The following is a 16,684-nucleotide window of genomic DNA, read 5'->3' on the forward strand; positions in this document are numbered from 1 at the left end:
GTTCACGTAATTAAAATTCATTTAAAGCATGATGCACTTTTGACTGATTGATATGTAATTGTTTGCTGGTATACTGACACTGAGCACTTCATATTTCATATTGATTTCATAGTTTTGACAAAGAAAATCAAAAGTTGAACTTGGTATCAGTTTGAAGGATATTAAATATTTTTTGCCATTCTAGCAGTATAGAGATTGGGTTTCTAGTGTCTGTTGGATGGTTCATGAAATTGTGTACAAACTTTTAGTGGTGTACTGTAACAAAGTAATAATACTTTTTTATAGTACTTTTATTGTATTTTTTGAGAGTATCTATACTTTACTTGAGTTTTTATATTTCTGTCAATTTTTTGCTTTCACTCCATGACATTTCCCCTAAACATCTGAGTTACTTACATATTAGGGAAGGAACAGAAGGATGAATGAATGAATGGGAGTGGAGGAAAAACATAACCCAACGGATTCGTGTCGAGGTATTAACTACAATCGTCAGCATCCGTCTACCTACACCTCATCAGTCCACACACACCGCTGCACACAGCCCCCTCCTGTGGCTGTGGTGTGAAAGAGCACCTCGGTCAGATGGACTTGCTTTAAGTGGGTCAGAGGTGTTTCTGACATAAATCCAGTCGCACCATAATCTGCTCATTTAGCCTGGAAGTTCACAGATGGCATTGCAAACTCAATGACCTCTGCTTCTTATTCAAACTGTATGCAATATTGGTAATTAATAAGGGAAATGAAGCATTTTTTAATGTTTTGCTAATAGTGTAATAGTGTAATCCAAGACTCATTTATCAAGCTGTATGCTCAGTACTTCCCAAACACATCCATGTTTGCTTAAATATTATGATTGAAAACACCTTCCCATAAACAATCTCCCACACAGACAAATAGTGAACCTCAGTATTTCAATGAAATGCATGAACACAGAAAACATGCACTTGCCCATGCACACTACTCGTATGCTTAAGTTTTAATAGTTCTACTCATGGTCCCCCATTACACCTATTTTTTATTCTTCATTCACCTGCGAGGCATGTAAGAAAAGCAAAGTTTTCTTCATGAATTCAAGGTAAAACAGGTTGAGTAATTAGTCAATTGTGGGTGAAGTAGGTTACGAGACTACCTTGTGAAAATAATGCAGCATTTAGCCAATAAAGAGCCACATTTTGTGCCAAAAACACAACAAAACAAAACAAATGCTTTTGTTCTGTGTCTGCTGGATGTGTAAACAGGCAACCATTTACTAAGAAGTAATAAGTCAGATGTTATGTTTACAGTTTATTTTGCTGCCCCTTGGTGGCCAAAAAGTCAATTACAATGCTTTAATTAGTTAGAAGCGATCTATGGTTTGTGTATAACACACTTTATGTGGAACACACTTTCTGTTTGGGAGTGTTGAAACAAATTGTCTTTGAAGGAGCTCTTTTTATATCGATATATGTTTACCCTTGTAAACTCTATAAACTTTAATTTGGCTGGCTGGATATTTAAGGGTTAAATGAAAAATATACACAATTCATTATAAGTTAACATTTATTTTTAATCATTCATATGCTCTGCATTGACTTAGATGTTAAGTCACTAACATTATTGCTGGGAAAGTATTATTGATGCATTTTTATACAGCTGCTTTGGTATGTCTGGCTTTCCCACAGTTCTCATCACCAGTCAAAGTCGAGAATGATGGTCCTCCTCAAACGTCCTTTGTGAGGGTCTTTTAATGATCTCCATTTTGGTACCACAAACTTTCTTGCAGTTTGGGCATTTGTGTGAGGTGCTGAAAGTGGAATGTGGGAGAGCCTTTTCGGTGGGACTCGCTTCTGTCTTTCCAGAGCTTGACTTTGGCAGGCCGTCGGAGATCGTCTTCATGGAATTTGGCTCAGTCTTGGCACAGTCTTCCCAAGTTGAGCTGTTTATGTGGACTTTTTTGAGGCTGATCCTAAAGTTGTCCTTGAAACATTTTGTCTGCCTACTCATATATGATAGTTCAGATCTTTGCACAGATCTTTTATAAAAGTGTGGGCGAGATAACTAACTCGTAGGCCAGCAGCCTCGTCTCTGCGAGCAGGTCAGAGTTTTCAAAGACTCTTCCACTGAGCTTTGCAAAAGCCCCACTGGCACAGCAGATCTGATAGTGTACAATACTGTCGATGTCTGCCACTGAAGAGAGGGGATTTCCGAAATAAGAAAAATGGTCTACATTTTCAAGACTTTAACTGTCAATTGTTATTGTTGGTGGGGGTGTGGAGGAGTCTGTTGGGGGCTGATGGAGAGCCTTTTTAACACACATGGGCAGTCAAATTAGTCCAAAAAACTCCAAAAAGCATTGAGTATGCACTGAGGACCTTTTGTTATCATCATCTGCATATTTTTCCTGTAACTGTCTGGCTGTGAAAATCATGTCTGTTTTGCAGGATGAAAACCGCACTGGGACTCAGAGGATTTCTTCAGAAAGTGGGAGGAATCTCTTGAACAGAATGTGGCCAATAACCTTCTCAGTTGTGGACAGGAGTGAGACGCTCCTGTAGTTTCCTTAACATCTTGTCTCCCTTTTTAAAAACGAGAAATAAGTCCATCTCTGAGGTCTGTGGGTATCATCTCCGTAACCACTTTGTGATGAGTTTCAGTTAAAATCATTCTGAACTGACTTGGATGATAAGTCAGCAACATTATTGCTGGAAAAGTCTTTTTGATGCACTTTGTACAGCTGCTTTGGTATGTTCAGCTTTCCCACAGTACAGTTACATTCACTGTGCTGTCCATAAATACTGTACAAAAATAACATGTGCTCTGACACAAAACATCCTCTTTCCAGTAGTGGATTTCCGCTGTTCTAAGAGGAAACCATAAGGCTTTGTTCAATACAGTATGCACTTTCCATTACTGGCATTATGTTAAATAGAATAAATTATGTCTTGCAGTTGCTGTGAGAGGCAAATCTCTGCAATGTCATCGCATAATAATGTCCTTACGGTTAATAGTCCATGTTCAAAGTGCATTGAAGAAAAATCCACTCGAGTGGGTGTAGATTCAGGCCCAAGCACAGCTGTAAAATTTATTTTCTTGGAGTGAGTCCACTGTTGCATGTCCATCATAAAAAGCATCTTCTTGTCCTCCAAAAAGGCATTTTAAGTTTGACTAACAGCTGTGTCTTGAGCTGAATTTGCAGTGGAAGCAGTATTTTCCCAGTGTCACTTCAGGTCCATTTCACATTTCAGTTCAGCTTGACATCCTGAAGTTCAAATGTGCTTTCACATCCAGCCTTTTTCTCAAAAACAAACACACTAAGAGGAAGGTCAGAGAGCACTTTTTTTCTAAACAGCATATCGCTGTGCTCCATATTCAGAGTCTGTAATGGCAGGACTGTCTCCACTAGGTGGAGCTCTTTAACAGCAGGCAGTGTCTGACTCCACTCTTGGGCGCAGCTCAGTGCAGCTCTTATCAACTCCTCCACAGCGTCTAAAGCCGACACGTCTGGTATTTGCTGTGTGAGGAGGGGGCCAGCTCATAGAAGAGGACGTAGGCGTTGCTGCTGCGAACCTGGCTAGAGGAAACCGGGCTCACCCTGCACAGAACAAACGGTACATGCTGTAGTTAGTACACTCAACACCACAGAGCACACACACGCACACACACACGCACACACACAAGTACATACATGCATACACCCAATCTGCACATTTGCAAGAAACTTGACACACCTTTATACAGTTAGAATGAGGTCATTTTCATTTGACAACAGCTGAATACAGTATAATTCGACTCTACAGCGTTCTGTCGCTTTGATAAGAGCAATATGATGATATGTGAGTGGATGTGAGAGTTGATACCTGGCGTCGTTGTAGCTGTACCACTCTCCCATGGACTGGTTCTTGCAGTAGGCTGTGTAATGGCCTCCCAAAGCATTTCCAGAGTGGTTGGATACAGCGTACAGGTTATACACAACACGCTCTGCAGGGAGAGACAACAGTCAGTCAACAGGACTGCAATACTTACTCATCAAATCCAACTGACCTTGGACAGAGCACGAATTGTCCTCCTCTGGTGGCAGCGTGTGTCACCTTCGGCAAGTACTTACCGCTGCTCTCTGAGGCGAACTCCCGCAGGTCCAGCTCTTTGAGAGGGAAGTTGACGTACGTGGAGAGTTTGCTGGTTCGGATGTTGGAGTCTGAGAAACGCTTCAGGTCTGAGAGGGACATGGAGTCAAGGAGCCGACACTTGTTCAAAATATTATTGTTTTGACTACTTTTTACATCTACTGCGTTGCATTTTTGAAGGAAATATATTAAATACATAGCTTTTTTTTCCTTTTACCACATCTATTTTAAAATTTTACTTCCAAGCTAGTTAACAGGTTAAGATTTTCACTTATGATCAAGTCATGAAAGTATGATCCATTTCTACAGACTGACTATAATAATACTAAATTCTACATTTGGTTATGATGAAAAATCTAAACATTAAAAAATAAAATCTGAATAGTTTCCTTGGAATGACCCGCCTAGACTTAATCTAATCCTGCAAGTAGTTAATCATAAATTGGTTTACCACATGCTCAGTATTTTCTAATAAGTTAGCAGAAAGACTGCTGTCATTTAAATGCACGTGCCGGCTGTAATCATTGAACTGATGGTACAGAGATTTGAAGAAAGGATACGAAGCACGAGGATCTGAGGGAACTTCTGAATGCTGAATTTTTTGGTGCATTTCCTTCTGGTTTTGCATCTGTTGCACGTCTGAGAGAGAGAGAGAGTGAGAGGGAAGTGAGACAGTGCTGCTCTATAATCCATATATCATCTTCTCAAAGGAATGTGGAGGGTGGTGTGCTATGTGAGGCCTCTTACCGGCCTCTCTTCTCCATCCAACACATCTTCTTTTGTGAAGAGCCTCATGCAGTCTTTGAGAGTCACTTCTCCTGTGCTCTTCTGTGGAGACACACAGCATGCACAGTAAGAAAACAGCAAATTATATATGGTATAAATGACAAAACTGGCCATTTTGTCTGTATATCAGCAAAACAGGACAATTACAGATAAACAATAAGATGTTTTTCACTGCAGTATAAAAGTCTTTACAGCCTAGTAAACACTATTTCACAATGTATAAAAGGCCAAACTTTTCTAAAATGTGTGTGTGTGTGTGTGTGTGTGTGTGTGTGTGTGTGTGTGTGTGTGTGTTCTGACCTGTGCAACAGGTATGGATAGGTCCCAAAATGGATCAAACACGGTGGAGCGAAAGCCACAGACGGTGCAGGTGACAGAGCTCTTCAGCTGCCCAACAAACAGATCTAAAGAAAGAAACAAGTGATTAAGATTAACATTTGACATGCACTGAAATATAAGGATGGTTTTAAAGATATTAAGCCGTCCATCAAGGTAAATATCTTACCCACTACTTTGCTGTCCTCTCTCTCCAAGTACATATTCCACATCCGCTTGCCTTTTTCATCATCCCTGTGAACCAAACCACAACTCAAGTCAAACAAACGTATACCAAAGACTTCCTAAGTGAAAACGTAAAGTGTGTTCAAATTATTTTAAATAAATGTGAAGATGAAAGCCTCTTTAAAGGGCTAGTTCACCCCAAAATCAGAAATACATGTTTTTCCTCTTACCTGAGGTGCTATTTATCAGTCTAGATTGTTTTGGTGTGAGTTGCAGAGTGTTGGAGATATCAACAGCATTTGAGTTTTTCAGATGTATGTATTAGGTATTTTGAGCACAACAAGCTGAGTGCCATCTCATTTCATTATATTTGAGACAAGTTAGACATCTCTACGGCCGATATCTGCGACACTCTGCAATTCACACCAAAACAATCTGAGTTTAATAAATAGCAATAAAGGTAAAAAGATAATCATGTATTTTTGATTTTTGGGGTCCCTTGAAGATATAGTGAAGGTCCTTTCTCAAGCCTGGAATTCCAGATATTTTAAGATCAATGAATATATATATGACTTTGAATATTTAAGATATTTGGTGTAATAATTCTTCTGAAGAATAATACGGAGTCCAAAAATGGCCACCTATCTAAAAATCTTAAAAGTTAAAAATTATGTTGTAATTACAAATAATTACACAGTTTATTTTGACCTGTCGGGTGCACAGCAGTGTTTTTTGGCAGTCAGAGGCGTCTGTGACGGATCTGGTTATCAGTGACTTATTGGGAGCAGAGGTGACAGGTGGGGCAATGTCCAGCTGACTTACGAGAGGTGGTCAAAGTCCTCGACAGAAACCTTCGGTCGGACTGTCACTCTGTTCACCTCATTATGGAGACCGTCCAATAAGAAACGCAGGAACTCCTGGGCGTCCTGCTGACTGCAGAGACAAAAGGAGAAGTTGTTACTTTTTTTACCCGAAAAGCAAAACTTGTATGCCCGTTGGTTGACGGGTGCATTGAGAGACCATGTGTGATTGCAGTAGAAAAGGAACTCCTGCACAATATCTGCTTCATTTGCAATTATGAGAGATTTATTGGGAAATATGTTTCGGTACAGAGACCATTTTAATCAGGTAAAATACCCCAATCAAAGTCCCTGTACCGAAACCTAGTTGGCAATAAATCTCTTATAATTGCAACTGCAGACAGTGTGTGGGAGTTCTCTGTTCTACTTCCTTTATTCTAGAATCAGCTGTAATCCTTAAACTGGTCTGAATAAAAAGGCTGACATGCAGGAGGAGGGAAGACTTACTTGCAGCCCACAAATTTGGGAGCGTATCTCTGGATCTGACTCCTGAAGTCAGAGGGACTGATGGCCTCGTTGTTCACAGAAGTCCACAGACTCTGAGTCAGCTTTGCAAACTCTGGGGTGAAGAAAATACAAATAACAACAGAATATGAGACCATGATCACGCAGCTCCATCCTTTATTAAATTCAAAGTATGCTACTTTAAGCTTTTATTGATAAAATGATGACACAACTGGATCCTCTTAGGGCAGTATTTCTTTTCCCTAAAGCTGCATTTTGCTCCAAAGTCACGAACGCAGCGTTTTGAGAGAATCTGCATTCTTTAGCTTAAGACGCAGTTTGACCTTCACTCAGACATTTCCTTAACCCTTTGAAACCAAAGTAAATTGGCTTGTTTTTTTTTCAGAAACATGGGAAGAAGGCAATGAGCAACTTGAGAGGAAATTGCCCCAAAAATAATAAGAAAAGTCATTGAAAATCAGCACCAAAAGAAAAAATCAAGGAAATAAAAAGTGCTTACTACTACTACAACGACTACTACTACTACTAATAATTTTGTAATATAATTTTCAATATATAATTATGATCATTATAAACATAATCCTCTGGACATTTTCCCTGGCTTGTTTTTAATAATTTTTTTAAAAGATTTGCAGGGCATACTGTATCTTACCAAGTTACTCATTGCCTTTTCCCCATGTTTTTAGAAGAAATCAAACCAATTTACTCACGGTTCAAGTATTTAAAGGTCTAAATCAAGCTGTGGCACAAACCAGCCTTAACTCACAGAAGATTTGTACTTATCTGTATAAAAATTAATATTATAATTTGAGCTTCATGTGTTTGAAAACCATCAGACAGCATGGACTCAATCAGGACAGATTTGTATGGTAAAGTAACAAAAGTTTTAATAAAAATCTATCAGAAAATTATTATTTTAAGGCTCTAATGGCGGCCTTGACTTCATGCTTCCATGTCCACTTACTCTTAACTGCATCTCAAGGTCTTCATCAGCTAATGGAGCTGGCTCAGGTGTCGTGGTGTGAAGGTGATGTAACACAATTTAAGTCGGCCATCTGAGGACACCTGAGCCAGTTTCACGCACTGATAAAGAGTCAATCGAGACTGGCTGATTGTGGTTGAACAGCTACTTGTTGAGAATATTATGCAAGATGGATTAATTCTAAAACTAAATACTGAATAAAGGTGAGGCCAGTTTTCTTTCTAATTACAGAGACACACAAACTTTTTGTGCTGAGCACTGGGAAAACATGTTACGATGTGCACACACGAGAGTCACAGTGACCTGTGAGAACATGCTGCACAAACACACCCTCCAAAAAGCGCTGCAGGAAATAGTCACTTTCATTTTGTGCCAGCACAAATGTCATTCTGCTGAGAATTATAATTGGGGAATTATGTGATTGCAGTTAGGTATATGTTTTTAGTTCAGTTTTGTTATTTTGGTGTTGTCATTCTTTCCAGTAATCAGGGTATAAAGTCATCAGATCTTTAGCAGTGTAGCACAACAACATGTAGTTTAAGATTAATTTAAGGAGTATAAAATACATATAAAGTGACAATATTTGATGCACTGCTAAGCCATAAAGTGACTCAGCACTGACACGGAACGACACATTTTCGTCATTGTTCCTTGTTATGGTGCTCACGTGAGGTTTAAAAGCTCAGAGTCTCGTCCTACCTTCCATGAGAGCGGCGTTAGTCGTGCAGTTGTTGTTGAGGTCGGTGCGATGGACGTTCCTCAGGCAGTAATCTCTCAGCTCGGGAGTGTTGCTCAGACATTGTAGGATGGAGTTCATGAAACACTAGAAATAAAATAAAACACAAAAATGAATGAAATGCGGTTTCAGAATCAACAGGTCAAAGTGCAGCATGTTGTACAATTAGATGACAAAGTGGAGTAAAAGTACTTACTGTGTTGCCCAGATTCTTCAGTCCCACCAGGCCTTGAGGAGTCTTGTTCTATTCAAATAAGAAAAGAGAGGCGATGTTAATTTACTTATTTATTTGGAAAATTATAGCAGAAACATTTGACAGTCAGCTAGACAGTGGATAACATAGTATAATTAATTAATTCAAGGATTATGTTTTAAAGTGTTTTATTGTTCAGGCTGTTCTCATGCACTGTAAACTTTCAGAAAGTAACGCACCAAAATTCATATACAGGATATAGCCTATGTAATTATGAGCCAGCAATTCATACATAACTCATGTAATACGGAGGGCTGCGGTCACATAACCATTGGAATAAAGTGAAAATTTGTATAAAAACTTAAAGCCAGCCAAAGGAGGCGGGTTGGGGTGCAGGATCGGTCAAACAAACACAGGACTTTACCCTCTAAGTGTTTGTGTCTAGTTTGATATGAAGTGAAATTTGAATTACTGTAAGGTACGCCATCACCATTTTTATTTTTTCTAAACCTGTGTAACTGTGTCTCAAGTATGTAGCACGACAATGTCATTCTTGGGGAGCTAATCTGTTAGTTATCATATGAACCGCTGTACGAGAATACGTTGCATTATGAGAGCATGCTACAAATCTGGAGCTCAATATATAGATCTATCTTAATTACTGAATTTTAAACTGACAAACACTGTTTTTGGGACATTTTTGACCACTTTATTGAGTCAAAATATTCCTTATTTTGCAAATATAATATTGCAAACATAGTCATGGGAAGCCAAGATGGGCTAATGATGATATTTTGGGCTTCAGTGTCCTTTATTGGCTCATAATTGGGTAAATGTGGGGACCATGAAAGTAATTATTTTTAGGACAGATATGAACCCCTTTTTGGTCTTCTTACAATTTAATGTATGAGCAAAACTGGGTCCTAAATAGGCTATGTTTAGACATCATGGAGTTTACCGCAGGCTAAATTCTCAATTACAGGCATATTATCATGTCAAATAATTATGTAACAATGTATTGATTCTAAAGAGAAACATGCAGCGATTTTCTAAAAGTGTTCTTTCTCTTGCCAGTGTAGCCTGCTGTACGCCCCAACAGATCAGCTGGCACACGCTCTCAGTATGATGTAACTACTGTATGATAGCAGCCCTGATACTTTCTTTAAGTGTGAAAAAGCCTCGAAGGACCGTCTGGCATTTATTCAACGCACACCATCTGATGGTCACATTGTTGGCAGCTGTGGGTATCAGCTACTGCTCCACATGCTTGGATGAAATACCACAGTGTGTCCTGACCACCAGCCGCCACTCACACCAGAGTGACATCACACAATGCATGTGACACCGACCTGAAGAGAAAAGCTCTACTGAGAATCTGCAGCACACAACAAGGTGTCAAGTTTTCTGTGTGAAGAGTTTCACATTGCTGCCGGAGTCAAGGATCAACGAGTTATACAACATATCTGGAGTCACCGGTAGTGTAGCGTTAATCATCTGTAGGGTAGACTGATGCAAGGTGCTGAAAGCATCCGCATACCTGCTGATGTTCATATGGCTGAAAGATTACAGAGGAATTACAAGCATCTGGCTATGGAACTGTAGTACATACAGGCAATACCTGCCTATGTACTGCATGTGTTACATGTGTTGCATGTGTTACTAAAGGGTTCCACTAGGGCCACCGTAGCATTTCATCTTGCGGACATGCAGCAGTCATTTCTGAGGGCATGCTCATCCAACAGTCTAAACACATGCAGGATATTCGAGGCAGCCATCATGCATATGCAGATGTATACTTTAAACAAATCATATGTCCGTTCTTAAGGCCAAGCCATGTCTAGCAGGGAGAACCATTGAAACTAAATTAGAATTAAAACATTAATAACATGCAGAAAAACAATCATTATATGCTTTTAACACATTTATAAATGCACCCATTGTCTTATTTCAGATAAACTATTCTGTTTCCAAAAGCACAAGAAAAAAGTTAAAACAACCAACATCATCCTCAAATGTCATCCTGGTTAAAATCCAGTCATCTGTTGTGACCACTTTTCACTACAGATGGTTTAGATAAAAGTTAAAAAAAAAAAATCCATGTACAATGAACTGCTTTAAACAAGCTCATCCTTGAATGACGAGTCTGTTAATTGTGGTTAACAGATAAATGCCATTGTTAATACTGTGTTCTTAAGCAATACCGATATTTGAGTATCAACAGGTGACACTTTGGCTCGTGACCTGTAGCTCATCCTTGATGAGGGAACATAGTAACAGTGCAACGTGATCGCCCGAAGCAAGTCAGCACCATCATGCATCAACGCCTCTGCTGACGGCTGAGAAGCTGTATGTGGAAATAACAGTTGAGAAACAAGCAACACACTGACAGAGGCAAACATGAGGGCGTAGATATGAACGCACACAAACTGTAAACTGAGCAGCAACGTCAGCTACCCGTAGATCAAGTCTGTCTACTGTGGTTTATTCTAAATCATTTATGTTTTTTTCATTTGCAATTGCTAGGAAGAAATAAAATATGTATCTGCAAAACAGGTGGATGTTTGTCTTTTATTCTCCAGTGTGCCTCTCCTGTGTTACTTTTGTTATCACAGTAAATGCATGATATCACTGTTACACTTGTCAGACTTGGAGATATGAGGTGTGATTGGGAGCTAAGCTGGAGTCTATTTGCTTACACTTCACAAGACTTTCAGTGGAGAGCTTTAGTGCCTCGTGATGGTCGTCCAAAAGCTTTCCAACCCCGAAAATAGAACTGTGACAATACAAACTATCAACAGCACCTCTTGGCTGAAACCTCAAATTTTCTTCCCCTTTGTGTCTCTCTTCTTCTCTGCAGTATTTGAAGGTGACCATATGGTGTTGAGTCCCAATCTGCTGCACTGCTCTCGTGAATACTGACCAGCGGGGCCTCGGCACGCTCAGCAGGCGCCTCGTGATTTAAAACACCCATCCAAAAATGGAGGAAGTGATGCGTTCAGGTAATCTCTGCGCTCTGAGCGAGAACGCCAGTCTCAACTGGCTGGCACGACTTCAGAGAGTAGGTGAGAGAGAGAGAGAGAACTCAATGTCCTAAACGAGCTATGCATGCCTGGTCAAGGCCGCGTAACACATGACGAAGGAAGCAACACTCCTGAACACACATGGTGCCAGCGTTGCCACTCCCTTGGAGACAGTATAAACATTAATCTCTGCTACATAACAGCAGAGCAGGGAAGCTCCAAAATGCCATTCGAAAGTAGAAATATTGGTACTTAGCAGAGAGAATATGAAAAATACCTAAAACATATCATTTAAAGAGCAATGGGAGTGAAGTTATTGAGTTCATTTTTACATCACTGCCAACTCATGTACAGTTTAAAGGCCACAGCAATGTTCTTTTCTCAGCTGACTGCTCATTCACTCAATGGCGAGCTACAGATGCTTGAGGAGAGATGACGAAAGTTTCCTCCCGATGCATGTGATAAACTAAAGTAAGAGTCTACTGCAGTGATACTCAACTTATGACCTGAGGGCCAAATCTGGCCCTTGACAGAGTGCCAGGTGGTGTCCCCAACAATTTTCTAATACATAATTAAAAGACATTGATTCACACTGGGGATTTTTATGCACTTTCGATGTACATAAAGTACCAGAGTAGACAAAAAGTATAAAAATAGAGCTTGTCCATATAAAAAAAAAGTACCAGGGGCAGAGGAAGCTAAGGCCTGAGTGTCCTCATATTCTGGAAATGCCCCTGCATACACCTGACTTATGTGATTTTGCTGTCCCTTGGCCCAATGTCGTCTTGCAAAAGTGGCCCCCATGCAAAGTGGCTTTATGAGGCTGCTGCATAGCCTCACACATATAATCATAACTACATACCAGACCCAAAGATGGCGCCTATTAATTCCAATATTGTTGCTCATCCAGTGCATTTGCCAAAAAGTTTCTGGCTTCCGGTTTTACTTCTGGGGTTTGCGGCCCACTGAACATGCACAGCAGTGTTTGTCCTGCTAGGTAAACTTTCATTGTGATGGATTTTTGGAGAGTTTTTTTTCATCTCAAGGAAAGTGTAACAAATATTAAACCTCCATGGTTAAAAAAAAATCATCATAGAAGGAGTCATAACTGACCTTGTTTGCAGTTCGAGGTGTACTGTCAACAGTCTCACAGATGTCTCTTACAATGGGAAAATGCTTTCTGGGCTGCAGGGGATTTTTTTTTGCACTAGCGTGAGTGGCCACTGGGAAAAATTGGAATTAAGGCTGAGCTGCTTTCCGATGGGCCTGGGCTGAACGTGAGACTTTAAGCTGAATGCTAACACTTAAAAAGCAGAAATCCTAATGGAGATGTTTGGATGGTTATCATGTTCACCATCTTCATCTAATGCTCGCATGCTAACATTTGCTAATTAACATTAAAGACCTCCTCCAGTGACAAACAAGATTGTAACCTTGTTGATGTGCACATATGGTGTTTTTTATATGCTACAAGACATATCACGAGCAAAATAAGCAGTCCGTGTTATGGTTGAGCACTTTCTTTGGAACTGCAGGGTCAGCCTACCGAAAAGTCTCAGAAACCGGGATTCAAAGTTCTTGTGTTTGTTACAAAACAAGGAACCAATCCCGTCACCCTGTGGGCCGTAGCTTTCCATAACACTACAGCACTGCTCGTCTGATGATAGTTTAAATAGGGACTGTCACTGTGATGTTAATATATTAATCATATTTTATATTATATTATATATATTCCTCAGTGCACTTTGATGAATTATACTTGGTTTTTAAGACTTGAGATTTTACTGCAATGCTCACTTATACAATTAGTTATTTTTTAATTACCTATTTGATAATGCAGTGTTTTATTTATTAGAATGTTTTTATTTATTGATCACCGAGACCTGACACCTCATTCTTTTCGTGCACTACACGGCTGGGATGACAAAAAGGAGAATCCTTAATCCAAAACAAGGAGAAACCAGGAGAGCGACGTGTAGTATTTTCCAAGTTAAGTTTCATCTTAAGTTCAATTTATCAGAGCTGGCGATCAAGGATTATCTAACATTAGTGAAAAATTATTAGCTGTTAGATAAAGTAGTCAAGCCGAAGTTATCTATTAACCTTTGCAAGCAGAGGTTTGTGCGTTTGATCAGAGTCGAAGGTTAGCATGCAGGCTTGAGCTGCAGGCCTGCGACTGGGGGGGGGGGGTAATTTTGATAGATGTGTGAATACTAAATTGCACAAGACGTAAATCTCAGCCATAATTAAGGTGCAAAGGGACGTTTTCATGGAAAAAATCTGCTAATCATGACAAACATGAATGATGTGGACACGTTTTTAGGGGTTTAATCAACGCCTGAAGGGCTGTACTTAAAGTACAGCTGAGGAAGATGGGAATGGTGCTAGTTGTGCAGATTTTTGGATGCAAAACCAAGTACGGTACAAATTAATGGATAAAAATTGCAGCTATTTTGATAACTGCTTAATATTTTAAGCCTTTTTCAAGCCCAAATGCACAGTATCTAACGTTATCATCTACAGTATAACATAAGCATTTGCAAGTTTTTTTCATCTTATGTGATGTTAAACTGAATATCTTTGACTGAAGCACTGTTGGTCGCACCAAACAAATCATTTAACATCATGTTGGTCTTTGGGACATTGTGATGGGAATTTTTTTTACTAGTTTCTGACATTTTCTAGACCAAACGATAAACTGATTAACAAACAGTTATCGAGAATAAAAGCATGATGATGTTGCTGGACGAAAAGTCAGGATCACCAAACTCATTATGGGCACCATGAAATGTCTTAATCAAATTTCAGGCCAATTGAAACAAAATCTATGAGATTTTTCAGTCTGGACCGACGAGTCAGACATTGCTAGAGCTGCTCCAGCACTAAAAACAACATTGAACTACCCAGTTACACTAAGAAAACTGAGAGCAACAGTCCAGTGTAAACACAAGCATGCATACCACTGAAGGACCAGTGATATCCCCTTCAAGGACAAAGACTTGAAACGTAGCCTGTGACCTAAAGCAAACTCATTCACACGGCTATAAACACATCAGACCCCTGTGTACACAAGTATGTGCTGGTGGTGCGCTGACAAAATGTACTGTGTTGATGATAAGGTGACAGTCTGGACACATTCCTTATCCGCAGCGCTCCCTCCTATTACGCAACTAACGTCACACTCGAATTGTCACATTGATGCAGGCAGCCTGTTACCGACTCCCATGCATTGTGTTCATGCTTTGTGTGTGAGTGATTACAACCCCCGTCCTTCTCCTTTTAAGGGCAGATAAGGGCCTAAAGGTCAAATTTGGACCGCCACCAAGCCATCTATGGCTTTCCATAGTTGGAAGTGATTTAAATCTGACTGTTATTTTACAATTTCTTTATAAATAAACAAAAAAACACTCAAAATTTAACTAGTTTTAAGTCAACAAGTAATGACCTTAGAGTGACCATACTGTATTTCAGGGGTTTATTTTTGCTCCGCTAAAGTATCACCATGACACCTTTTTTTATATCTATATATAGTATACGAATAATTGTTTATACTTTAACTGCAATATTTGCATAGAAATACAATGAGATGTTAAAGACAACACACTTCATTGTTTTAAGATTGATCTGCAGGCTTAAAAACAAAACTTAAACCATCATGAAACAAACTTTCACTTTCTTCTTCTTAAGTAACAAATAAGCACATTTTAAAGCAGTGGTTCCCATCTGGTGGGCCTCAGTCCAAAACTGGGACGCAAGTCTTTTCTGAGTGGACTCCAAGTGACTTGTGAATGTGCCAAGTTTGTAGAAAACATACTATAATTTGAAGTACAGTGAATTAATGTCACAGAGCTTTTAATTTGAAGTGCTGGTTCTGTTTATTCTTGCAACATGTTTGATTTTCTTTGTGCTCTATGTCAACTTGTAGTTTACATTTTGTGAAATAAAATTGAAAATGTGGTGTTTTATCTAATTTGAGGACCTTCAACTAATGACTAAGGAGAAATCTGAAACCAGTGGCTGCAGCAGTTGGGAACCACTGTCTTAAAAAACATCACATTTGCAAGAAATTTAAGAAAACATTAAAATAACAGACACGCCAAGACTGCACTGTCCGGACTTATCAAAAATCTGCAAATCTAAGTAATGCACCCCCCAAAAACTACTTTTCTCCTGTAGGGGCAAGGCCCAGACCCCTACTCAAGGCTGAACCTCCCCAATATATCGCCTATGTAATATGTTTTTTTTTTTTCTGGTACTGATAATACAAGTACATGAGAACTTTAAAAAGTCTGCACAAACAGAAACAAAAATACAGTCTTTGCATACAAAAAGTTACCCAATTTTAAAAGGTACGAGGAAGAGGATGCTGCTTTCAGAAAGGTGAGACAGAAGCAGGGTGCAGTGGACTCACCTTGGCCTGGTTGATGATCAGACCCATGAACGTGGACACCAGCTTGGACCGGGACAAAGACGGACTCTTCCGCCGCAGCTCGGGTTTGTCTACCGGGAGAGCGGCCGGTTCCTCCGGTACCGTCACCGTGTACGAGTGTCGCAGAGACGGCATGGCAGCGCTGTTGAATGTTTTGTCCGACACCGGGACGGTAGTGTGATTCAATGCAGCTGGACACAGTGAAATCCTGACAGGCTGAGGTCACAAATCAATTAATAATCAATCGATATGCAGTCGGGTCGCTGGTCGTGCTGTTGGATCTGCAGGTTGTAGGTCTCTTCAGTCCCGCACCTGTGCACAACCTGCCTGTGTTGGAGAATATCACACTGAGCTGGCGTGTGTTGGAGTTTTTACTGCGTGCCATAAACATCCCCCTCCCACACCGTGAGCCGGCGCTGCCTTCAAGTGCTGCAGGAAACATCCAAACTCATCTTGGTGCATTGACAGAAACATGTTGACAGTAGCTCATTATTCCTAATAGAAACTTATTTATTTAAGATCGTATTACCCGTTTAAAGCTAATATTTGTCATTTTTTCTCCGGTTGTAAACAATAGATGGACTTTTTTGTAATCGTATGGGAGAAATC

General features: G+C 39.8%; 1 protein-coding gene across 1 annotated transcript; it reads right to left on the reverse strand.

The window, feature by feature from the left end:
- Window positions 1–1,521: 1,521 nt before the first annotated feature.
- On the reverse strand, window positions 1,522–16,479 carry LOC121952863 (ubiquitin carboxyl-terminal hydrolase 2). Its single transcript, XM_042499719.2, has 12 exons — window positions 16,058–16,479; window positions 8,630–8,677; window positions 8,397–8,520; window positions 6,698–6,809; window positions 6,213–6,323; window positions 5,395–5,459; window positions 5,190–5,293; window positions 4,851–4,931; window positions 4,664–4,742; window positions 4,085–4,192; window positions 3,837–3,957; window positions 1,522–3,571 (listed from the first exon to the last, which is right to left on the reverse strand). Exons 1-12 carry the CDS (start codon window positions 16,208–16,210, stop codon window positions 3,466–3,468), a joined length of 1,212 nt encoding a protein of 403 aa, XP_042355653.2. The 5' UTR covers window positions 16,211–16,479; the 3' UTR covers window positions 1,522–3,465.
- Window positions 16,480–16,684: the final 205 nt, after the last annotated feature.

This window comes from Plectropomus leopardus, chromosome 15 (genome assembly GCF_026936395.1).
Source record: "Plectropomus leopardus strain MGB_pleo_1.0 chromosome 15, ASM2693639v1, whole genome shotgun sequence".
Classification (NCBI taxonomy): domain Eukaryota; kingdom Metazoa; phylum Chordata; class Actinopteri; order Perciformes; family Serranidae; genus Plectropomus; species Plectropomus leopardus.

Coding starts and splice junctions, on each gene's coding strand:
- LOC121952863 (XM_042499719.2), bottom strand. CDS start 16,210: ATGCCGTCTCTGCGACACTCGTACACGGTGACGGTACCGGAGGAACCG. Junction 6,810..8,396: donor TAACGCCGCTCTCATGGAAG/GTAGGACGAGAC, acceptor TCTTCACCCCAG/AGTTTGCAAAGCTGACTCAG. Junction 4,932..5,189: donor TATCCATACCTGTTGCACAG/GTCAGAACACAC, acceptor GTGTCTCCACAG/AAGAGCACAGGAGAAGTGAC.